General features: G+C 41.7%; 1 protein-coding gene across 1 annotated transcript in view; it reads left to right on the top strand.

Annotated features, from left to right (window-relative positions):
• Window positions 1-2190: 2190 nt before the first annotated feature.
• The window catches only part of NLRP5 (NLR family pyrin domain containing 5), a gene marked incomplete at its 5' end in the record, with an annotated part of 27125 nt that continues 4749 nt past the window's right edge, over window positions 2191-24566 (top strand). Inside the window, 12 exons of the mRNA XM_011379313.1 lie at window positions 2191-2569; window positions 4828-4905; window positions 6944-7000; window positions 8894-8902; window positions 10013-11603; window positions 12237-12407; window positions 13986-14153; window positions 16555-16725; window positions 18031-18201; window positions 20205-20375; window positions 22809-22979; window positions 24497-24562. Coding sequence (XP_011377615.1) covers window positions 2191-2569; window positions 4828-4905; window positions 6944-7000; window positions 8894-8902; window positions 10013-11603; window positions 12237-12407; window positions 13986-14153; window positions 16555-16725; window positions 18031-18201; window positions 20205-20375; window positions 22809-22979; window positions 24497-24562 — 3203 coding nt within the window. The remainder of the gene's footprint in view (window positions 2570-4827; window positions 4906-6943; window positions 7001-8893; window positions 8903-10012; window positions 11604-12236; window positions 12408-13985; window positions 14154-16554; window positions 16726-18030; window positions 18202-20204; window positions 20376-22808; window positions 22980-24496; window positions 24563-24566) is intronic.

Below are 24566 nucleotides of genomic sequence, written 5' to 3'. Positions count from 1 at the left end.
TCTGGATCTTTGTGAAGTCAGCCTGTTGACTGTTTTTGCAAACATTTTATTGGAACATGTTTCTCCTTTTGTTTACATATTGTCGATGGCCATGTTCACACTGGAGCCAAGTTAAGTAGTTGCAACAGACTGACCCACAAAGGCTAACATAGCTGGCTCTTTTCAGAAAGTTTGCTGATCTCTGCTGTGTTTTTAAAATATCAGTGTTTTACCACTGAGCATATTTGCTTATTAGTAGAAAATTTTAATTTTTGAAGGCTATCTAGTTGGAGTTTGCAAAGTGTTTCTCTTCTACTATGCATGTGTATGGCCGTGACTCTCTGTCTTAAGTAGAAACTGTCCTACTGTGTGTGTTTTAGGGGTTTTGTTTGTTTTTTTGTGTGTGTGTTTTTTCCCAGCTACTTTTTCTTAGCCCTAATTCTCACCACTTCCACCTGTCCATTTATGCAGCTTTTTTAAATGGAGGATTATACATAGTCTGTTTCTCAATACAAAGCTCCACTTTCATGCAACAAAATATTGTAAATGGCTACAGTGCAAAGAGGTGCTACCGATGCTTTAGTCTTGAGGTCATTCGTGCATACGAAACAACACAAAGAAATCTGGTTTTAGTAAAAAACATGGCATTTATTGTTTATGGACATATTGTGGCTTCTGTTTCACATTGGGAGAGGGGAAGTGATTATTATTGACTTATAAGTGTTTTAATCATGTGAATAGCAAACAGGGTAACATAAAAAGACAATTCTTTTCCTCAGAGGGTTGGTAAGTTCATAGAAATCTTTTCTCTTTTGACAAAATTAATTAAGAATTCCGAAGACTGGATTAGATTGGCCTCAAATGCCTCGTGTCCTGACTTTCAGACATTCCAGAGTTACCAAAATATAGAAATATCTTAGCTTCACCCACACACCCACAAATCAAACAAGCAAATCCTAAATCTAAACGTGACTCTGAGTAATTGCTTATATGTCATACTATTCTGCTTAGGAAGTCTCATTCCTGCCATGTAATTATTAGAGCAGATGTCACTCAGGATTTGAGTTCGTGTTACTCCCCTGAAAATTCACAAAAGCCCTCCAAAATGAGGTCTGATTCCCACCTTCCAGAGGAGCAAGTGCCCCAGTTTCAGGGAGGTTTGGTTACTTGCCCCTGAGGACGTATGATAAAAGTTATGGGAGCAGGAGTTGAGCTTGGAGCTATCATTCTGATTTGGGAGCCCTTGCGATCACAGAAGTATACACCCCCCCACCTTAAAATCAAATTACTTATGTAGTATATTTTTCCCCAGCTTTATTGAGGTAAGATTGACAAATAAAAATTATATATTAAAAAAACAAAATATATATTTGCATATGTTTACACATATTTGTTTATATTTGCATACATAATATATTTACATACATAAAATTTGTATGTATACAATGTGACATTTTGATATATGTATATATTGTAATGTGATCACCACCATCATCCATCACCTCACATAGTTACCATTTTTTGTGTGTTTGGTGAGGAAATTTTATATCTACTCTCAGCAAATTTTAAGTATACAACATGGTAATGTTAACCGTCATCACCATGATGTGTGGCTATATCCATCTTATAATTAAACTTTATACTCTTTGACCAATATCTCCTCCTTTCCCCCACAGCTCCTGGCAGCCACCAATCTTCTTTATCTATGAGTTTGATTTTCTTAGATTCCACCTCGGTGGACTCTGAACCTTCAGACTTGGCACCAGGAACACACAAATCCAGCTGCTGTCTGCCACAATACCATCATTAGCAAAGCATTGAAACAAAACACTGTCTGGGTGGGAAGAAAAAATGGAAGACCACAAGGGGGGGAAACTATTTGTTTCTCCAGGCAGTTGGTCAGTCCAGGACCATTGTCTATGAGGTGCTATCTCTAAACTATGAGCATGGCATGTTACCGAAGTATACTCACAAAAATTTTGAATTTGTTCCAGGAACCAGGGACACAGGCAGGAAAAGAGCCCACAGCTTACAGTCTAATGACAAGATAGACAGATATAGTGTCAAGAGATGTTTAGTCTATGAAGAATTCTTACATATGGATTGGGCTTCTCTTGGTATGTTTCACAAAAAGCCTAGAGAAATGCTGCTCCATCTATTAAGTTGATTGAGGTTGGTTGGATGAACATGATAATTAAAATGTGATTCCCTTTTGTCGTTCTTCCCACAGGTCCCATTTGTTCCCTACTACCCAAAAATCTACTCATCCATCCACACCTGAGCCTCCAGCCTTGCATTAAGATGGAAGAAGCCAACTTACCCTCCTTTTCTAGCTATGGACTGTGGTGGTGTTTCAAGCAGCTGGGCGAAGAAGAGTTTCAGGCATTCAAGGACTTACTAAAGGAAAATGCCTCAGAACTAGCCATGTGCTCTTTTCCATGGGTTGAAGTGGATAAGGCCAGTGTGGAACACTTGGCCTACCTCTTGCATGAGCATTGTAGAATTCCCCTTGTCTGGAAGATATCCACGACCATCTTCGAACAGATGAACCTGCCTATGCTCTCTCAGAAGGCAAGGGATGAAATGGAAAGTGAGTAAGACATGGGGCAGATCCAAGGGTAGGAGAGAAGCTGGGGGACCTCAAGTTACTATGGAAATGGGAGGGAGGACACCATTGTTTTCTCGTTGGGTCCGCCCCTATAGCATGAGTCTAAACCCTGAAAATTGACTCATGGACCATTCCTCCCCAGCTGGAAATTAGCGCAGTATCTAGCCTGTGGAACAAAGAAGGAGAAGAAGTAGGCACAAGACCCTCTACCTGGACAGAATTTGGTTGACGTTCATTAACAGGATTTAGAGCTATAACTACTAAGCTTGAGTCTGGAGCTGCCACTGGCTACATGTGTGACTTTGGGCAAGACCCCTTCTGCTCTGACTCTTGTATTCTACATCTTGCAACAGTACCTGTGAAGCTCACATGTGCTGTTGTGAAGGTTCGGTAATGTATAGAAAATGGTTAACAAAGCTGAGTCCATTTTTTGAAAATGCAGTGGTAGCTGTACAGTGGATGTCTCCCTGACTTTTGCCCCAGGCTGAGGGACTAAGGTTCAAGGAACTCTTGTAGGGACTGACTTTACACAGGATGTTGATGCCATATTATAGTGATGTACTTAGATCAAAGGGTGGATTATCTTAGGGTGTTTGGGAGAAAAATAGTAGGGAAAAAGTAAGTTTTCCTTAACTGAAGGAATTCTTTTCTTCAACCATGAACAGTAAACTTAGAAAAGAGTCCCACATGTGAGCAGTCAAACTGGCCCTAAAGACCACAGATGGTCCATGCCTGCATGCGACTTAGCATATGTGGCTACAGAGGACTTTAAGAGAAGCTGTCCCTTCTGGGCTTCAAAGAAGCCCTGTGTGGAATACATGTTGGTATTCATAGGAAACGAGGATTGTAAAAATTAAGATAATAGCTAATGTTTATTGAGTTGGTTCTACTCCAGGTTAGGCCTTGTGTTGACATGTGCTGCCCTGCCATTGCATCTCAAACCCACCCAACGAATAAGTTCCCCATGGCAGAAGCTAAAATAGAGGTTCTACCAAGTCGCACAACTTTACAAGTTCATGAGCTAACATGCAACAAATATGAGGCTCATTATTTAACATTCATCTAGCATATCTATAAATCATCATGTGTCACATGCCAGAGTTATTTATAGCTTTCAGTGCAGTAAGGAAGAGGGATAAATGGGCATTTTTTTAATGGATGGTGTAGAAAAATATGAGAGGTCTCCACTTCAGATTAGAGGGAAGTGAAGACTAGAGTCAATTTCTAGAAGAAGTAAGGTTCAGGCTGAGAGAAAAATGAAGAAAAGGAGTTATCCAAGCTAACTTAACATGGTAGAGAAGCATATTCTGAACAAGAGATGCAGCATTATGAAGCCTTTAACCACGGAAGAGCCCAGATAGACCACAGAGAATTGGAAGGACTGTGGCAGGAGGCGACAATAGAGAGATGAACACAGCATCTTGAAAACAATTTTAATAGCAAAGCATAAGCAATTGCAGTTTTAAAGGAGTGGAGGGAAATAATCAAATTTGCAGTTCAGCATTGCTCCAGAATGGGCCAGACAGAGTCATGAATAGATGTGGAGAGACCAGTTGGGAGGCTGTGCTAGTACCCCATGGGAGAGATGGAGGTGGCTTGGACTGGAGTGACCATGGCAGTTAGAGAAAGAAGTAGAAATAAAAATGGAAGCTGTTTCACAAGCACACACACAGCAGTTTTTGAGGGTTTCATGCAAAAAGAGAATATGGTATCAAGGATAATATACAAGTTTCTGCCATAAGAAACTGGGTGGATAGGTCTCCATGGCCTCATCCCAGGAAATGCTGAAAGAGGTGTTTTGTAGCACATAGATCAGGGAAGACCAATGGGAGCCCTCATGAGTTGAAGACACCTCTATTTGGGTAACCCACAGACATCTAATGAGTAGTTAACTCATTTGAAGTTCAAAGACTCTTGAATATAAATTCTTAATAACCATAACATGCTGCCTCATTATGTGACTTACTCAAGGCCATGCAGCAAAAAAAGGACTGAAATGTACATTTCCAAGTTCAAGATCAGAGCACTCTTTACTGTACATCTCTGTTATGTCTCTCTGATGGCAGCCCTTAGATCTGACTCCATCATCTCCATTACAGGCTAGTCATGGGACAAACCATGATATCCTGGGGCTTGTCTTAGTTCCCCTCAGTAATTTGGGCAGGGGGTGCTCTTGTCCCTGGTTTGAATAATTGCTATGACTTTATCAAGGCTGTTCTCTCATCTACTCTGTGTTGTAGAATGTTTTATGGTCAAAATACCAGAAGATTCTACACCAATGAAGATTGACCATGGAACAAGCATGGAAGAAGTGCCAGGTCAGTGTGAGGGTGGTGGAGAAATGGACTGAAACCATGACTGCTGATTATCTAATGTTCTTTCAAGTCTAACATCCTATCATTAGCTGACTGGATAGGTTCTGAAGGTCTGTAATCATTGTCTCTCTTAGTCTAAGTCCAAGAGAGTTCTGTGGTCTTAAGTCTTTATGACAATCCATTGGGTTCCCATCTTCAGTTTGGGCAACTTTATGATCCTACCAAGACAAGCCCCTCGTAATCTGCTTTGAAGACTTTTGTAGAGAGACCCAGATAGCATAAAACCAGATGTGACACAATTTCCCAAACATGAGCATTGACAACATGCCAGGCACTGCTCTGTGTGCTTGTGATGCATCCATAGATGTTCATGAAGCTTACACTTCAGTAGGGAAGAAGGGAGATGAGCCAACAAATAAGATCTAACCAGTGAAGCCAGAACCCAGAAGGAGAGAGGCAGGCTTCTGTAGATGGCAGGCAATCATCACTATTACCCACACTACCACTTGTATCTGGTGAATCTTCCAGACATTAGTACTGATCATGAAACCAACCTCATTTTAGTGCAGCATTGTTCAGGCTCTGGATAGGAAACAAAGTTAATGTTCAAGTCAGAGGAATTGATATGAGTCAGAGTTCCAGAATTCCAGAGGTTATAAATTGTTCCAAGTTTAATGGACATCTAAGCTTACCAGGGTAAGTCCTCTTGGCTATACATTTTCCCAGTGATAAAATTGTGTCTTACTAGATTACTAAGTGACAGTTTAGTGGTGGTATGACATAGAGACAATGACAGACTAATCTTGGCAGTAGGACCAAATCAAAATTGACAGAAGCTGGAGTTTTATTGTCAGCCACTTCTGGAAATCCCTCTAAATTATTATTGTATCTGAGAACCACCACTCACCAAGACCATATGGGTTCAGCACTGTACCAAGTGCTTTATCTCATAATTCTCCAAATTCTCGGACTACCTATGTGGCAGTAACTGTCATTCCAGTTGTCCAATAATGTAACTGATACCCACAGGCTAAATGGCCAAAACTCTCCTTGTATAGACATATCCAATCTCACTTTAAGCACCACTTTAGTTGTGTGCTGTTTTGGTATGTCGCATTTCATTTCCACTCATCTCAAAGATAATTGTCTAATTTGCTTCATGATTTCTTCTTTGACCCTTTGATGATTTATGGTCACCTTGTTTAATTTCCACATATTTCTGAATTTCCAAATTTCCTTTTGCTATTGACTTCTAATTTTACTCTGTCATGCTAAGAGAGCATATGCTGTTTGATTTCCACCCTTTTAAATTGGGAACATGTTTTATGGGCTGACAGGTGAACTTTAGAAGAACATGTTTCTGCTATTATCCAGTAGAGTGTTTTTCTATATATCTGCCTCCACCGTTTTCTATCTCTGTCAATGGCTGAGACTGTTCCTTACATATGGCAAGGTTATTCCCCACATCATCTAAGACAAATATGTACATAGTGGCACTAGGAAACTATTTCCTAATAAGTACACATGATGGCTATTCTCAATAAGTGTGAGCTATTACATCATAGAGGCTATGTGATGTTTTACCAAATCCCCTCATGCATTCTTCAGAGCAACATTACAACACAGGAACTATGGTTTTATAGATGAACAAACAGAAGGATGTGTGGGTCCAGTATGTTAACTAACACCTCACAATTGGTAAGTGACAGAATCTACATTTGAATCATGTGTCTGACTCCAGACCCTTAGTTCTGAACCACTAGCTTTGACCCTTCATTTTAATGACCTGCCAGGCAGTCTCCAAGGATAAAGAGCAGAAATGAGACCAGAAACCATACCTTCTGGTTTTGAACCTAGTGCTCATTTTATGTACACTCTATCCCTCCAGCTGAGCCCTTGGTTGCCATGTGCCAAACAGGTCGGAAAATGAACCTGGCATTGCAGAGCTTATCTTAGCTATTCTATGGGTCTGTGCCATCTCTGATTTGGATGATTTACCTAAATGTGTGGGAGTTTATCCTTATTTCCTCTTTTTTTGCAGAAATGTCACAAGCTATGGAACAAGATGGCACCACAGCAGCAGAGACAAAAGATCAAGGTAAATAAATGATTTATTCCTATATTTTATTACCACATTTAAATTATGACATTGGGGGAGGGGCTGTGTATGGAGTTTAGATGGCTGGGGAGTCCACTGTCCCTTTCTTCATCCTCGTTTGTCTCTGTTACGTCAGTCCCTTCCTTAAAAGTTCCTGACATCATCACCACAGACAGAGTCACAGTATGTTCACTGTGATTATTGGCAGCCCGTTTTTATGAAGATAAATTCCAAATTCCCAAGTTCATGGGGGAGACCGTGGGCATTAAGGACAAGCTTGTTTGACAGGAGCTAAATAGAGATAAGAGGTCAAGTGCTTGGTTCAAAATGACTTAGCTAGTGGTGTTTTGTTGTTGTTGTTGTTGTTGTTGTTGTTATAATTTTTTGCCTTCATACTGTCGACAGTCCAGGGTTATATGTTAATTAAAACAGACAATATAAAATGAAGACAAGATCACAGGTGTGAAATGACAGTTGACCAGTCAAGGAAGTGACGGCAGGCTTCTCTGAGGAAATGTCACTTGAGGCTTTTTTTAATTATGATATAATTCATATACCAAAGAGCTCACCCTTTTAAAGTGGACAATTCAATGGTTTTGAGTACATTCATAAGGTTGTGTAACTACCACCAGTATCTGATTCCAGGAGGTTTCCCCAAGAAGAAACTCTGGACCCACAAGCATTCACTCCCATTTCCTTCCCCAAGTCCTAATCTATTTTATGTCCCTATGAATTTGCCTACTCTGGACATTTCATATAAATGGACTCATACAGTAGATGGCCTTTCGTGATTGGCTTCCTTTATTTAGTATAATGTTTTCCAAGTTCATACATGTTGTAGCACATATAGGCTTAATTTATTTTTAGCACTGAATAATATTCTGTCCTATGGACAGACCACATTTTCTTTATCCATTCATCAAACAATGGGCATTTGGATGCTTTCCATTTTTCTGGCTATTATGAATAATGCTGCTATTAATGTTCATATACAAGGAAGTGGTCATGGAAAGAAGTGATTGGACTTATGAGATATTTAATAGAATTTAGGGTTTGGAGTTTCAGAATAAAAAGCTGCATGAATGGCTCCCACCTTCTACTGAGACAACTGGTGGATGGTGATGCCAAGAATCAATGATTTAAATCTCGAATTATGGAATTGCTTCAAGCTAGGCATTTTTTCCTACCTGTACAACATAGCATGATGGCACAGCATGAGTTACTTAGTCATTTGTTGGACAAATATTTGAAAACTTGATGGCTGTCAGTACTGTCCATTTTTAGTACTGATGTTGATGACACTTCTAGAGTACTTCCTAGGGCCAGGCACTCACTGTTTTCACATTTTATAACTGGCATTCTAAACCAGTCTCATAAAGAATATCCCCATTTTACAGATGAACAAACTACCGTAGATGGTTGATGTGAGGCTAAAATTAGATTTATGTACAAAACAATGAGCCAAATACCTGTTCCAAGATAAGTTCACAACTACCTTTTTTCTAATTATCAGTTACAGAAAACTTAGGAGGAGGAAGTTTTGGGCTGGAGGTCAAAGATGAAATGAGTTTTTGATGCATTGAATGTGAGGTCTCCATGACAATTGAAGGTAGTGAGTTAGACACCAGAACCTAGAATTTTGGAAACAAATCAGCACCAGAGAGAGAGGTTTGGAGCTCTTAAGCATAGACATGATACAAAATAAAGAAAGGTAAGATTTAGAACTTTTGTGTAGAGATCTTATATAGAGCCAGTAATTATCTTGTATACACATACAAGACTCCTACTATCTTTTTAAAAGATCATTGTGATGCCAGAAAATGTAAGGACCCAGAATTAGGTTTTTATTTTTCATGTTACTGAGTACCTATTGGATGTCCAAGACTGTCACAGAGGCTGGAGGTATGGAGATAAAATAATAAGGTTATCACGAACCTTGTATTGTGAGCCAGGGGCTAGACAATAATTAAAGCATTGTAGTTTATGACAAACATTGGGATAAAAATAAAACAGGTTAATGTGAAAGAATTATGGTTTGGAAAGACATATGCACCTCTATGTTCACAGCAGCGTTATTTACAATAGCCAAGGTATGGAAGCAACCTAAGTGTCCATCAAAAGACAATAAAGAAGTGGTACATATGTACAATGGAATATTACTCAGCCATAAAAAGAAGGAAGTCTTGCCATTAGTGACAACATGGATGGACCTAGAGGGCATTATGCTGAGTGAAATAAGTCAGACAGAGAAAGACAAACACCATGTGATCTCATTTATTTGTGAAATCTAAAGAACAAAATAAGTGAACAAAACAGAAACAGACTCATGATACAGAAAACAAACTGATGGTTGCCAGATGGGAGGGGGTTGGGGGCTGGGTAAAAAGGGAAGGGATGAAGTACAAATACTTTAAAATAGTTACAAAATAGTCATGGGGATATGAAGTACAGCAGAGGGCTGTGCATGCCTTTCTGTGTCTGTCACATGGACATGCATCTCCATAGCAGCCTGGACCTACCAGGACAGAATTGGAGATGCAAGCCCACCCTGCAGGTGTAGAACTTGGGGCCATGCATACATGTACTCCTCTCCCTCACGCTCCTCCACCTTTCAGAGGCCTCACATGGTATAGGTTATTCATTGAGAAAACACTTGTGTCCACAGGGTGCCAAGTACTGGGATAAATACCAAAGATACCGCAATAAATTTAAAAGTCTAATGTAGCATCTACTGGGGAGAGATACACCATAAGCAAATAAAAATGCAATGTGTCAGGTATGAAGTTCTGAAAAGAGGTATTGGGTTACGGGACAAAAGGAGTCATTTTGTAGAAAGTCCACAAACTTTTGAGGATGGGGCCTTTAAATGGAGGAAGGAGGGGTAGGGTTTGTTGCCAGCATGTTGCTGGGAAGAGACAAAACTCTCATGTCTGTAGACTGTCTGAAATCCAGACTTCTCCAGACTTTGCTTCCTGTTTTTCTTCTCGCTCCTGTCCAACTTAGGCCAAGAAGGTGACAAGTGGCACTACAAAGGTCATGTGATGACAAGATTCGCCTTGAAGTCAGACACATGCTGTGATTTTGAAAGCTTTGCCTCTGACTGTCAGCAAATGCAAGTGTTGTCAGGTGCTTTTAACCCAGACCAGTGGGGCTTCCGGCCCCATACTGTGGTTTTACATGGAGAGTCAGGGCTTGGGAAGTCGGCGCTGGCCAGGAGGGTCCTCCTGCACTGGGCTCGTGGGGAGCTGTACTCCGACATGTTCTCCTACGCCTTCTTTCTCCATGCCAGAGAGATACAGTCAAGGAGGGAGAGCACTTTCATGGAGTTAATTTCTGGGGAGTGGCCAGAATCCCAGGTTCCCATGATGGAGATCACAGCCCAACCAGAAAGGCTCTTGTTTGTGGTTGATGGCTTTGATGACCTGGATGTTGCCTTCAAGGATGATGATATGAACCTCTGCGATGACTGGGCTGAGAAGCAGCCCGTGGCAGTCCTGATGCACAGTCTGCTGAAGAAGGTGCTGCTCCCCAGGTCCTCTTTGATAATCACAGTTAGAGACGTGGGTGTGGAGAAGCTCCAGGCCATGGTCACGTCTCCCCGCTACCTCTTAGCTGAAGGCATGTCGGTAGAAGGGAGGGCTCAGCTGTTTCTCAAGCACACAAAGAGTGAGCACCAACAACTACAAGTCTTGCACTCAGTGGCACACAACCATCCACTCTTTGACAAATGCCAGGGCTCTGTCATCTTGTCACTTATCTGCCAGGCCCTCCAGATCCAAGAGGCATCAGGAAAGAGTCTGCCATGCACCTGCCAAGTCCTCACAGGCTTGTACGTCACCTTTGTGGTCCATCAGCTCACCCCTCAGGATGCATTCGGCCGTTGTCTCAGCCCGGAAGAAAGAGTTGTCTTGAAGGGCTTGTGCCAGATGGCCACAGAGGGGGTGTGGGGCACAAAGTTTGTGTTCTACAACGACGACCTGGGTGTTCATGGCCTGACAGACTCGAAGCTCTCCACTCTGTTTCACATGAACATCCTTCACCAAGATGGCCACAATGACAGCTGCTACACGTTCCTCCATGTCAGCCTCCAAGAGTTTTGTGCTGCCTTGTACTACATTCTAGAAGGGTTGGAGAGCGACTGGGACCCCCACCCTCTGCTCACGGAGAATATTAGGACTTTAATGGAGCTCAAACAGATTGGCATCAATGTCCACTTACTGCAGATGAAGCGTTTCTTGTTTGGCCTGATGAACAAAGAGGTGACAAGGGCACTGGGTGACCTGCTTGGGTGTCCTGTGCCCCTGGTGGTGAAGCGGGTACTTCTGCACTGGGTCTGTCTGCTGGGCCAGCGGGCCAACACCGCTGCCCCACAAGACTTCCTGGACTCCTTCTACTGTCTTTTCGAGACTCAAGATGAAGAGTTTGTCCGCTTGGCATTGAATGGCTTCCAAGAAGTATGGCTTTCAGTTAACCGGCAAATGGACTTGCTCGTGTCTTCCTATTGTCTCCAGCACTGCCACTGTTTGCGGAGAATTAGGATGGATGTCCAAGAGATCTTCTCAGAAGATGAGCCGACTGAGGCATGGCCTGTGATTCCACAAGGGTGAGTCCCCCATTTTGCAGTTCTTTGCCTTTCGTCTTTAGATGTTGGTGTTTTCATACAATGAAATAATCACTTCAGTTAAGATAATTAGCATATCTGCCACCTCATATGGCTACCACTTTCTTCTGTGTGTGCATGTGTATGTACATGTGTGTGACATTTTCTTTTATCCATTCATGAAATTTAGGTTGTTTCCGTATCTTGGCTATTGCAAATAACAGAGTGCAAATATCTCTCAGATCCTGATTTAAATTCCTTTGTATAAGTGGGATCACTGAGTTGTATGGTAGTGAATTGTTTGAGGAAACTCCATACTGTTTTCCATACTGGCCACACCATTTTGCATTTGAGGGGGAACAAGAATTTAAGCAGAAATCTGTTTTGAGAGCCAGCAACTACAAGTCATCCTAGCATATCTCCTGGGGTACCAAATACTCAGTACGAAGGGTGGATATGAAAGTGCTTGCTCGTGCAAAGCACAAAGTGATGTCACTAAGCTGGCCTCTAAGCCTCTAAAGTCATCCCTGTCTCTTCCCAATAGATTCTGGTCCCTCAACTCTGACATTCTTGCACTGATGCTTGTGTTAATATCCACTTTGTGGAAACAAATGTTAGTTGTCTTCTCCAATATAGGATGCAGTTCAAGGTCCTGGTTGACAACTGGTGGGAAAATCTTTGCTTCATGCTCGGCACCCACCCAAGCCTACAAGAGCTGGATCTAAGTGGCAGCATTCTGAATGAATGGGCCATGAAGACCTTGTGCATCAAACTGAGACAGCCAACCTGTAAAATACAGAACCTGATGTAAGCCTGCCCTGCTCTGGTACATGCCCTTTCATGGCCATGTCACAGCTCTCCTCTCCTACCTGCTGAGAGAAGACCAATCTGTATAATGTATTCAGAGGGGATGAGTACTGTGGGAGGTACAGGGACCAAGTTCCCAAAAGCATAGGATGGGTGGGGCTCATTCAGGCAAGTGGTAGAGCCTGAGGCGATGACAAGATCAAAGTGCATGATTTACAGGAGGCTTTAAATCAGTGCTGAGTGCTTTTAGGCTAATTCATAGGTAACAAATACTTGAACATGTAATAAGTTCCTGGATCTGTTGTAGACTCCAGGGACTCACCAGGCCCCTGGAGTAGCAAACAAAGTACTAATTCTGCTTCAGACAAAGGTTCTATTCTTTGCTCTTCTCTTCAAGACCAAGCAAAGCACAGGTGACAACCAAGGCTAGAGCAAGTCATGTTCTTGGTTGCAAAAGTCTTCCCCTTCTTGCCTTTCCTCTCTGTTCTCTCAGTACTTTCCTTAAAATGGGCTGTGCCTAGGAGCTTGGTAATCTCAGAATAATAAATAATGCCTCTTTCACCTAAAGTCCTATACCAAACTCCTCTGTCAGCAGTTAGATTCATATTTTCCACTTGGTCTCTGTTTTAAATTCTTGTTATACCCTATAATTTGCTCTAATCCTCATGTTATCACTGTATTTGTAACACAACAGGAATACATGACAATGGCAAAGAGATTTAGGAATTACAGATGGTATTAAGTCCTTTGATACCACTTCAACTTCCTACTTCCCTAACTACTTTCATATCTCATGCATTTTATATGCAATTATATGTATATATTGGTGTAAGAATAATTTTAATCCAAATGGTATCACATTATATGTATTGTTTTGACATTTGACTTTTTTCTTCAACTTGAGCTGGACTTTATATCTGTGTGTAGTTCTATTCTCAATGGACTATATGTATTTCATTCTTTGGTGGAGGTAGGATTAATTTTTAATTTATTTCATTTATATTTGACATTCAATATTATATTAGTTTCAGGTGAACAGCATAGTGGTTAGACATTGATATAACTTGTGAAGCGATCACCCTAATTAGTCCAGTCCCCACATGACACCATGTATAGTTACTAAAATATTATTGACTATATTCCCTGTGCTGTAATTACATCCCATGACTATTTTGTAACTGCCAATTTGTACTTCTGAATCCCCTCCCCTTTTTCACCCACCCTTACAACCCCTTCCCATCTGGCAACCATCAGATATTCTCTGTATCTGTGAGTCTGTTTCTGTTTTGTTTGTTCATTTATTGTATTTCATTCTTAAGCCTAGTTCTCTTGTTTGACTCTTTGTTGAATGCATCCCCCCACCAGATGAAACTATGAGAGCATAGAATATTAGCATTGTTTAATACTCCATTCCCAGTGCCTGGCACATCATAGGTGCTTAAGTATTTGATGCTTTAAAATTAAATAAATGCAAATAATGAGAAAGAGGGAGTTGGAATGGGAAAAGTGTGAAAAGAAAAAATTACGCTATGACTATCGCCAGTGCCTAATGCATATTTTCTTGTTTGTCTTCTGTAGATTTAAAAGTGTACAGATTACCTTTGGTCTCCATTATCTCTGGAACACTATTGTCACCAACTGTAATGTTAAATACCTGAGCTTAGAAGGCACTCACCTGAAAGATGAAGATATAGGGATAGCATATGAAGCACTAAGACACCCTAGATGTTTGTTGCAGTCTTTGAGGTAAGTCCTGGGTATGGTTTTCATTTTTCATTTCTTTGATTTCAGGTTTCTTCTTGTTATTTTTAATCTCTATTTTGAAATAATAATGCACAGTAAGTTTCAAAAATGTTAGAGAGTTGGGAGGATGACAGTCTGAAGATGGATGGTGATGATGGTCACACAAGAGTGTATCTGTACTTATTGCCACTAAACTGTCATTTTATCACATGAAATGTGGATATGTGTAGATTCCTGAGACCACACAGCAAACAAGATACAGAAGTGCCATCACCCTTGTGTTAGCCTTTAGAGCCACACTCCTCCTTACCCCACCATCCCTGACAACAATTCATGTTTTCATCTCTAATTGTTGTCATCCCTGACAACAATTCATGTTTTCATCTCTAATTTTTGTCATTTGGCATCACAGAGAGGTGTGATTTTGTCATACTCTTTAGGTGGAATCATACAGTATGTCACCACCTGAGATTGGCTTTTTTTTTTCAGTCAGCAGATGCCCTTGAGATCTATCAAGGCCATTTTGTGTGTTCCTTTTTGTTGCTGAATGTTATTGGGTGATGTAATCATTCTTCTATCCAAGGACATTTTGGTCATTTCCACTTTGGGGCTGTTACCACAGTTTTGTAAGTCCTGTGCATGTGTTTTGTCGATTCAATTGGCTTGGTCTGAAGGCACTACTTTGGGATGCCCAGGGTAACCTGAGACACAGAAGCATGGGCCCTGTCTTGGGCTTTGCTCGCAGACATACAGTAAGTGCGAGAGACTGATTTGCTTTGTGCCCTGTGTGTGTTCTCTAACTCTTAAGCTTCACTTTAAAGAATGTAGCCAAGGAAGTCAGCTGAATCATGAAAGTCCTTGAAGGATGGAGGTGCAGAGGTGTTTACCCAATGCCAAGTGATTTTACAATCGTCTCTGAGAACAAAGAGGAAGCAGCTGCTGGTTCTCTCTGGGTGCTTTGCCAGTAGGGTAACGAGCCTGGGTGTAGTGAGACGCTACTAGCATAATGGCAGATTGATATGTCACACCTTGGAGATGTGCTTTGTGGTAGAATTGGGTAGGAGGGTCATGGGGTAGACAACATTCAATTCTCGTAAGTATTGCCAGTTTTCTCAGGAGTTTGCACCTTTTAGCAAATGCTCAAGTGCTTCCTGTGTAGGTGCTGAAGACACAGCAGGGAGCCAGCCAAGTTAGTTAGACACCTTCCCTCATGGCAGTTATGACCTAGGGGAGAGATGGACAATAAATAATTGCAAGTGATTACTCGGCGGTGAGAAAGAAGGGCATCCTGCCATTTGCAACAACATAGGTGGCCCTTGATGGCATCATGCCGAGTGAGATAAGCCAGACAGAGAGAGACAAATACTGTATGATTTCACTTATACATGGACTCTGAAAAGGCCAAATTTGTAAAAACAGTCAAATGAGGGTTACTGGGACAATAGGAGAGATAGTTAAGGTCACAAACTTGCAACTCGTACACAAATAGGTCCTGGAGATCTAACATACAATGTAGTGATTATAGGCTTCAATATTGTATCATAAACTTCAAACTTGCTGAAAGACTACATCTTTTTTTTGTACTCAACTATGTTTTAATTTACATAAATTGCACAGAAATATTTGCATACAGCTGAATCTATACAAATATGTATTAACGGGATTTCTCTTTGCGAAGGCTTCTATATTCTGTAAGCAAAAAGAATGTAAAAGTTTTGTATTAAGATTAACCCACTCTACTAACTAAAAATAATTTAAAAGCAGTAAGGTTCCCATTGGAAAGCAACTAAAGAGAGGTTGAGAAGGACTTCTTGGAGGAAGGGGTTTCCTGGCCTCTCTTTGCAAAGGAAATCACTGCCTGTTTTCCTAAGAGACTGAATCTTAATGATTCCCACCACACACACACACACACAAAAACCCCTTATGTGACAGTGATAGAGGAGCTAACTATTGCTGCAATTGCAATCATATCACAATATCTAAATATATCAAATCCACATGTTTATCCTTAAACTTACACAATGTTGTATGTTAGATATATTTCAATTAAAAATAAAGAAGTGCACATATAAATGTAGGAAATGTTTGCTGGTAATCATTGCTGTGAATGAAATAATGCTGGACAGAGCGGAGGTCTGTCCACTCTGTAAGGTAGTGAGACTGGCTTACTTGGAAGAGGTAACATTCAGGGGACTTGAATGAAAAATAGAGCCACATAAAGACCTGGGGTTGAGGATGAGGAGGGATGATGCAGACAAAGGAATGGTGATGCTTAGAGCCCAAGGCCAGAGCAAGCAGTGTCCAGGAACCAGCAGAAAGGCCAGAATGGCTGACATATGGTGAGTGAGGGGACTGGGTTGCCTCTGGAGGACAGATAGGCATGAGTTTTACATTGTGTCTGCAGGTTGGATCACTGTGGACTAACTCACACCTGTTGTCTGGCAATTTCCAAAATCCTGGTTACATCCACCTGCCTGAAATCTCTCAGCCTCATGGGAAACAAGGTGACAAACCAGGGCATCACACTTCTCTGTGATGCCTTGAAAGTCTCACAGTGCACCCTGAAGAAGCTGATGTGAGTTGCACTTTCTTTCACCAGAGTTATCTTGTCTTAACTGAGGTCGTCCAAGTAATCAGGGAGGGGCAGGGGACTTCAGTAAGAGTTTGATTCTAAAGTCATGGCAAGAGTTGAAAACCAAATAGCACAAATTACCCTTTTTAGAAGGTAATAGTCGAAGCAACAGTAGAAGACAACATATCTTCTCTCCATCAGTCTGTAAAAGGGTAAAAAACAAACAAACAAACAAACAAAAACACCTTTTTATCTACCCTCTTAGGTTTTGTGTCTGGGACCTGCAAATTAAACTGACAATAGACAATTTAACAGGAGAAAGGGCATACAAATTATATTGATGTTAATTTTTTTAAGGGCAGGAGGGCTTCAGAAAGGAAGTGAAAAACCCAAACACGCAATTAGACCTGGGATCTTTTATTCCATTTTAACAAAGGGTAATAAATTATGGAGAAGTGAGGAGATAAAGGAAAGGGAGTTTTGGCTTTATGGCTGAGAAACCATGAGAAGGTGACTAGGAAGTGTATAGGGGAATGAATGGTAGAAAATAGTTATATCAAGACTCATCTCCATCTCTAGTGATAAAGGAGATTGTCTTTTTCCTGATACAGAAACAGGGGGGACGAATGTTTGCTTTTAGGCAGATAGAGGGATGACAGAGAGCTCTTTCTGTGTCTGCTTTGTCTCAATTGCCATCAGTTCAAAATAATGCAAAGTGGCATAGTTTGGGATAGCATATCCTGACCCCTTTCAAGTTCAACCCAACCAGCATTCCTTCCTTTATTGAAAAAAATCACCATCCATATTATGGAATGTTTGCTAAATGCAATACCCTGCTTTAAGCACTTTAGATGTGCCATTTCACTTAACTTTGTCACGACCCCATAAGAGGGTTACTATTGAACTCTTATTTTCAAGTACAACCACTTCTTAAGCTTTGAGAAACAGGTAGACTGTCTTGCTTATATCTAGGGGTCCTGATGTGTTAAATGTATGTACTTTAAATAGGAAGGTCAGTCATTTCGGCAAAATCTCATTCCATAGTACATGTGGGGAACATAAATAGCCAGACAGTAGAATCACACTACTCATGCGTTCCCATTGTGGTCACCACCACCTAACCACCCACAATGTTTAGAGTATCATTGTTGACACTGAGTTCGCAAGTTCAATGCAGACACGGTGTGACAATGCAGTATATCTCTAAGGGCATGTCAGCTATTGGGGTGATGTTTCTTTCCCTTCCTTGCAAAGGAAAGGTGCAACTTTTAGACCTCATCATTTCCTTTTTGGGGCTTTTCCTTGCAGACTTGGGAACTGTGACCTCTCAGCTGCCAGCTGCCAGGATCTGGCCATGGCTCTCATTGGGAACCAGAGCTTGACACACTTGTACCTGTCAACCAACAGCCTGGGGAGTGAAGGCGTGAATCTGTTGTGTCGAGCCTTAAAACTTTTCAGCTGTGCTCTACAGAGGCTGATGTGAGTCCAACTCAATCCCCTGTGAGGACTTTGTAGCTTTGTGACAAATAGCATGTGCCTCTCTTGAAGAGCAAGGAGCGTGGAAATGGACAGGATGAAGGGACCTGCTGTGTGCTATATCCTGTCCCTACTTATCACCTTATAGATTTCACAATTCCTTGAAAAATTCTATCTCTTCATTTGCATTTTCTTACAGTGGAAAGTTGCCATTCATCTAAATAGTCGATTCTCATTTGTAGCAGTTATGTTCTATAAAGTCACTGAGAACACTGAATTATTGACACTGATCCAGGGTCCCTGTTGCAGGGGGAAGAATAGAGGGTTAGGGGTCCTGTATCCTCTGGTAACAATATTTTTATCAAGGGGTCAATAGCTAACCTTATTTTGCGTGGTTCACATGTATTTTCTCCATATGGCACATTACAGATTTGTTGAGATTAACACATTGAACAGGATTTCAGCTCTACTTTTGAAGCAATGAAATCAACAACCAAAAAAAGCACAGAAGTGAAAAAAATGTGGTACTAACTGGACCACAGAAAGAACTGTTGTTTACAAAAGTATAAGAGCTGAAGTGAGTTCGACCTTAGCTGGTAATGTGTGCAATGGGTGACTCAAATTTTTTCCTGTGTGCCCATGAAGGACCATGAGCATTACAAGTATTGATTTAGGTGGTCAGTAAATTTTGGTGATCAGGCAAACTCACAAATACAGAATCCATGAATAATGGGGATCCACTGTATTTATGAAGTCCCTAACATTCTTAGCTGCTCATAATAACAGATAAAAGATGGGCGGGGTCCCTATTTTTATATAGCTTAAATTCCAGTAGGGGAGAGTTGGATAATAAGTAAATGAGGTTTTTAGATGGAGTTTTGGTGACGCACAGCTAGCAGCCACAAAAGCTGTGTGACACAACTCCAGGGAGATCAGGCACACAGCTGTTGGATGCTATGTCTCTGCCATTGTCCCACCAGGTGTCCACATCACCATTTTAACAGCTGCCTCCTCATATTGTCAGACTGCTCTCCTATTTTACATCTTTGGTTTGATGGTGAGAATGAAAGTTTTTTGTCACTCCTCTCCCCCTACTGTCAACTTGCTCCATTGGGATCACTTTGCTTTATCATTTCATCTCTTTGACCAATTAGTCCACCAATAACTTCATGTGAGTGAAAAATAGACATGAGTTAATGGCAGGCCTACAGCTAGAAATTCTGCTAAAGAATAGAACTTTAATAAGTCTATCTTGTGACACATTCCAAGGTTCTCTGGTGACTAAGTGATGGGGTGATACTGAGTGCAAGAAAAGATAATAGAATGATGACACCCCTCCCCAAAGATGTCCACATCCTCACCCCTGAAAGCTGTGATTATGTGACTTTACATGGCAAAAGAGACTTTAGATGTGATTAAAGATCTTGAGATGGGGAGATGATCCTAGATCACATGATCACATGGGTGGCCCAATGTCATCACAAGTGTCATTGTAAGGGAAAAAAGGAGGCAGGAGGGTCAGAGGAGGAGATGAGATGATAGAGGTCAGTGATGCAATTGCTGGCTTGTGACCAGAAACTAAGGAATGTGGGCAGCCAATAAAAGCTGGAAAAGACAAGGAAATAGTTCTCTCTTTGAGTCTGCAGAAGGAGATGGTCCTGCTAACAGCAAGTCTCTGGCCTCCAGAGCTGTACTAAAACACACGTGTTCTTGAGTACCACATTGGTGGGGATTTGTTACAGTAGCAACAGGGAACTAGTACATTGAGTATGAGGACAAATTAACAGGAGACAGACAGAGGATCTTGATCAGCATGCAGCACGGGCATTAGGCATTGCACCTAACACTTCGAGGTCATTCTGACACGTATGCCTGACAGTCTTCTTAAATACAAACATGGTCCTCTCCCAGAGGAGGGGCAAGCTGAGGCCAAGAGAAGTGGCTCATCCAGGGTCACATTGAGTCATGAGTGTGATCTTCCTCTTTCCCTTACATGTGTCCCACAGACTAAATGAATGCAATGTAGATGTCGCTGGCTGTGGCTTTCTTGCTCTTGCACTTACCGGCAACCAACATCTGACACATCTGAGCCTCAGCATGAACCCCTTGGGAGATAATGGGATGAACCTTCTGTGTGAGGTCATGGCAGAACCATCTTGTCACCTCCAGGACTTGGAGTAAGTTTCCCATGGTTGTTGGGGGTCATCTCTACCACAGTGGGGGCTGAGATTCCCTGAAGGTCAGGAGATATGAGTAAGAGTACTGGAACCAAAAATTAGTTCTGGGGTCAACTGAACCTCATTTGGTCCAGTGGACACTCTGGGTAAGTTGGTATGTTGACATTACAAGTGTGACAAGGACAGAAATCATTCTGAACAGGAGCCCCATGGCAGGGTGTATGGAGGACTAGATCATCCTTGATCTCCAAAACCTGTTTACATCTCAAAACACATCCTCTTGCCCAAAGTTAATCTTCAGCTCCTCGTTCTGTGCTTGGAATGGAGACAGGAGGGACTGCTTATCTCTTAATCCTTTTTCTCTGGGTTCAATTTCTTCACCCCTTATTGGAATGTTTCTATTTAACAGAAATATTCTATCACTAAACAAACTGTAGAAAAATTGATATCTCAGTGAACAGAACTAAATCTCTAATCTCACAACCAAGCAATAATCACTGTTAATATTTTCGTAGATGTCTCCTGGAGGCATAAGTAGCATTTAATGTGTCACAAAGTAATCCTAGCATTCTTACCACGTAGTGGGCACAGGGCTCTAAATATTGTGCACACCTAGTCTCAAGTGGTCCTCAGCCACCACACACTGGAGGTGGGGACTAGAACTCCCAAGGAACCAAAATTTTGCCTTTGATCTCGCATTTTGTCCTTGAAGACACAGTCATCCTCCCTTATCCATGGGGGATACATCCCAAGACCCTCCAGTGGATGTTTGGAAACACAGATAGCACTGCACCCTATATAAACTGTATTTGCCTGTATGTACATCCCTATGATAAAGTTTAATTTATAAATTAAATACAGTGAGATGAATGACAATAATAATGGAATAATTATAACAATATTCTGTAAGAAAAGTTATGGGAATGTGGTCTCTCTCTTCCCTTCCCCCTCCCTCAAAATATCTTATTGTCCTGTACTCACCTTTTAAATGAAGCACCTTCTGACTTCTCTTTGGCATTTCTACCAAATTGCCAGTCTCACTACCCTTCTGCTTTGTGGCCATTATTAAGTAAAATAAGGGTGACTTGAACATAAGCACTGATACCACAACAGTCCATCTGATAACCCAGACAGCTACTGAGTGACTAACCGGTAGGTAGCGATTACAGTTTGGAGGCAAAGGGATGATCCACGTCCTGGGTGTGAAAGTTCATCACGCTACTCAGAATTTTAAAATCATGAGTTATTTCCGGAATTTTCCATTTAACATTTTCAAACTGTGGTTGACTGCAAATGACTGAACCCACAGGTAAGGGGGGACCCCTGTATGCAGATTATAATAGTAAATGAAGTGTGGTACAGTATTTCATTTCATGGAATACTTTTTAAATCCCCTAAAGCTGGACACTTAGCTTGTGTACAGTGCTTCAGGTCATGTGTACCTTATCAATCTTTCTGTACTTAATAGAATTTTCTTATGATCAATTACAAGGATAGAATTTAATGAATCAAAAAGTAGGACCATTATGTGATTTTTCCCTTCCCAAAAATAAACAAAAGAAAGGGATTGATAGAGCTTATAATCCACAAAACTCTGACTGTCCCCCAAGTATGAATTCATCTATTTTCATGAAATTGGCATTTCAAACCCTCCTTCTGCATGGCATGGAAACTTAAGCTTAGTCATTGGGGATGCCATTTTGGGGGATTGTGTTTAAGTGCCAGGTTACCCGGCCCTCACCACCACCATTTATCCATGCTGGCACCAAAGACTTGGTCCTTCTCACCCAACTTTCAGGTACAAGCCCTCGCAGCTGGGTCCTTCCTCATTCTTGTCATGAATGGATCATGAAGACAGACTCTCTCATCCCCAATGGGGCCATTATGTCCTCAGCACACTAACCTGAAGATACGAGACTCTGAAGCTGTTTCCATCATCTCTACTCAAATGAAGTACCCAGTTGTTACTGCAGGGGCCATTTCCACTCACCCTCCCCCACTCGTCCTGGGAACAGAAGCACACGATGAATCTCCTTTTGGATTCCAAGCCGTACCCAGCATTTCAGTGACTTCTGTCATCCTTTCTCTCCCTCTCAGGGACCTCACCAACTTCCACTCACCCTTCTTTTTTTCTCTCTCTCTCCCCCTCCACCACGGAGAATCTTTATCCTACCTCCAGGCGGGAAGCAAGTTCTTATGCGCTCATTTATTTTTCTAAAGTTACCTCCAGTCCCATCAAACACTTTCTCCACTCTCCACTGCCATCTGTCTCCTGAGCCAATGGACTCTGCACAGTCTCAGCCATTCATAGGGATGGACAGAAAGGTGACCAGTTAGGAAGGAATAAAGTAAATCCCCACTAATGTTTCTGAATGTTATCCCACTGCAGCGTTCTCCTCAAGAGATGTGGATAATCTCTCGCTGTGCCTGCAGGTTGGTGCAATGTCACCTCACTGCCGCCTGCTGCAAGAATGTGTCCTACATGATCACAAGAAGCAAACACCTCAGGAGCTTGGATCTTGCTGCCAACGCCCTGGGTGACAGTGGGATGGCAGAGCTGTGTGAGGGATTGAAGCAAAGGAAGAGTTCTCTGAGGAGGCTTGGGTAAGCTCCCAGGATCATCCCTTAGGGCTGGGCTCAGAGGAAGGGGCATCCAAGCATGACGTTGCTTAAACAGAGACAAAGTTCCAACTTTCCTGATTCCATTCAATTAGGCAGAATACAACATTGGCAGAATAACAACCTGAGACATAAATTCCAACCAGGCTCCAATATATGGAATGAGTAAAATGGCGGGTGCTTGAGACTGTTGTTTGGAGGTAGTAAGCACTCAGTAAAAGTATATAGGACAACTCGTGAGTGCTAGGCATGGTGCCAAGTGGTGGGGTACCAAGGTGAATAAATATGGGCATTGCAGAATATATAGTCCAGTGAGAAAGATGGACCGAAAAGCAAGTGATGACATTGGTGGTTCTCAAATGTTAGTGTCAGCATCAGAATCACCCAGGAGGCTTGTTAAAACAGGGCACTGGTGCCTTCGGTGGAATATCATTCAGCCATAAAAAAAAAATGAAGCCCTGACACGTTACAGCATGGGCAAACCTTTAAGGCTGGCTGTGTGAAAGAAGACAAATATAAAAGGTCACGTCTTATGATGCTATTTGCAGGAAATGTCCAGAATGGGCAAATCCATAGAGAAAGGAAGTAGTGTAATGGTTTTCCAGGGACTGAGGGGACTGCTGAATGGGTACAGATTTCTTTTTGGGGGGATGAAAATCTGTTGGAACTAGACAGAGGTGGTAGTTACACGACATTGTGAATTATCATAAAATGTGACCCATTTATTGAGCACCAGCCATCCATACTCTTTACTCTAGCATAAGAATTCCCAAATACACAAAATCTGCAATGATTAGGATATCTAAAACCTATATACCACCAGTTAGCATAAACGATCTATCTGGTACACTACTTCATAGCAAGTCATAGATTTTGACAATCCTCCCCTAAATACCTCAGTGTGCATCTCTAAAGAGAAGAATATTACTACAGAACCATTATTACATGGAACAAGGCTCTTTGGTTTTCCACTGCTCTCAGGATAAAATCCTAAATCCTTAGTTATGACCTAAAATGTCCAGCCTCATCTGACACCACTGCCACTACTCACTCTGGCCATCTAGTTGACAGTCTGTGTCTCAGATATGCCCACTCCTTCCTTCCACAAGGACAGCAGACATGCAGTTTCCTAGGCATGCATCACTATTTTTGGCCCCCATTCACTGAATTTCTCATCTTTTGAGTTTTAGGTGAAAAGTCCCTTTCTCAGCAAGTCTTTCTCCTTGCTTTGTTCTCTAATCAGAGGCTCTCTCAACCTTTCTTTTTCATTCTTTCCACAACTTATGAATTGTCCAGCAGCTCTCAATGTGACAACTGGCATCACCACCTGAGAACTCATTAGAAATGCAAATTTCCAGGTCTTCCTCAAAACTACTGAACCAGGAACTCTAGGGGTAGAGCCTGTTTTTTTGAACATTGAAGTGGAAGTCAAACAAGTTGAAGAAGGATCAGTCAAGATCATTGATCGTTGGCGTTATCTCTTGGGGGTCCTGGCCCTGCAGGTTGGAGGCATGTGACCTGACGTCTGATTGTTGTGAGGGCCTCTCCTTGGCTCTCTCCTGCAACCAGTGC

This window comes from Pteropus vampyrus, unplaced genomic scaffold (genome assembly GCF_000151845.1).
Source record: "Pteropus vampyrus isolate Shadow unplaced genomic scaffold, Pvam_2.0 Scaffold357, whole genome shotgun sequence".
NCBI lineage: Eukaryota > Metazoa > Chordata > Mammalia > Chiroptera > Pteropodidae > Pteropus > Pteropus vampyrus.
Note: the sequence above shows the minus strand (reverse complement) of the source record. Positions and strands in the feature narration are given on the sequence as shown.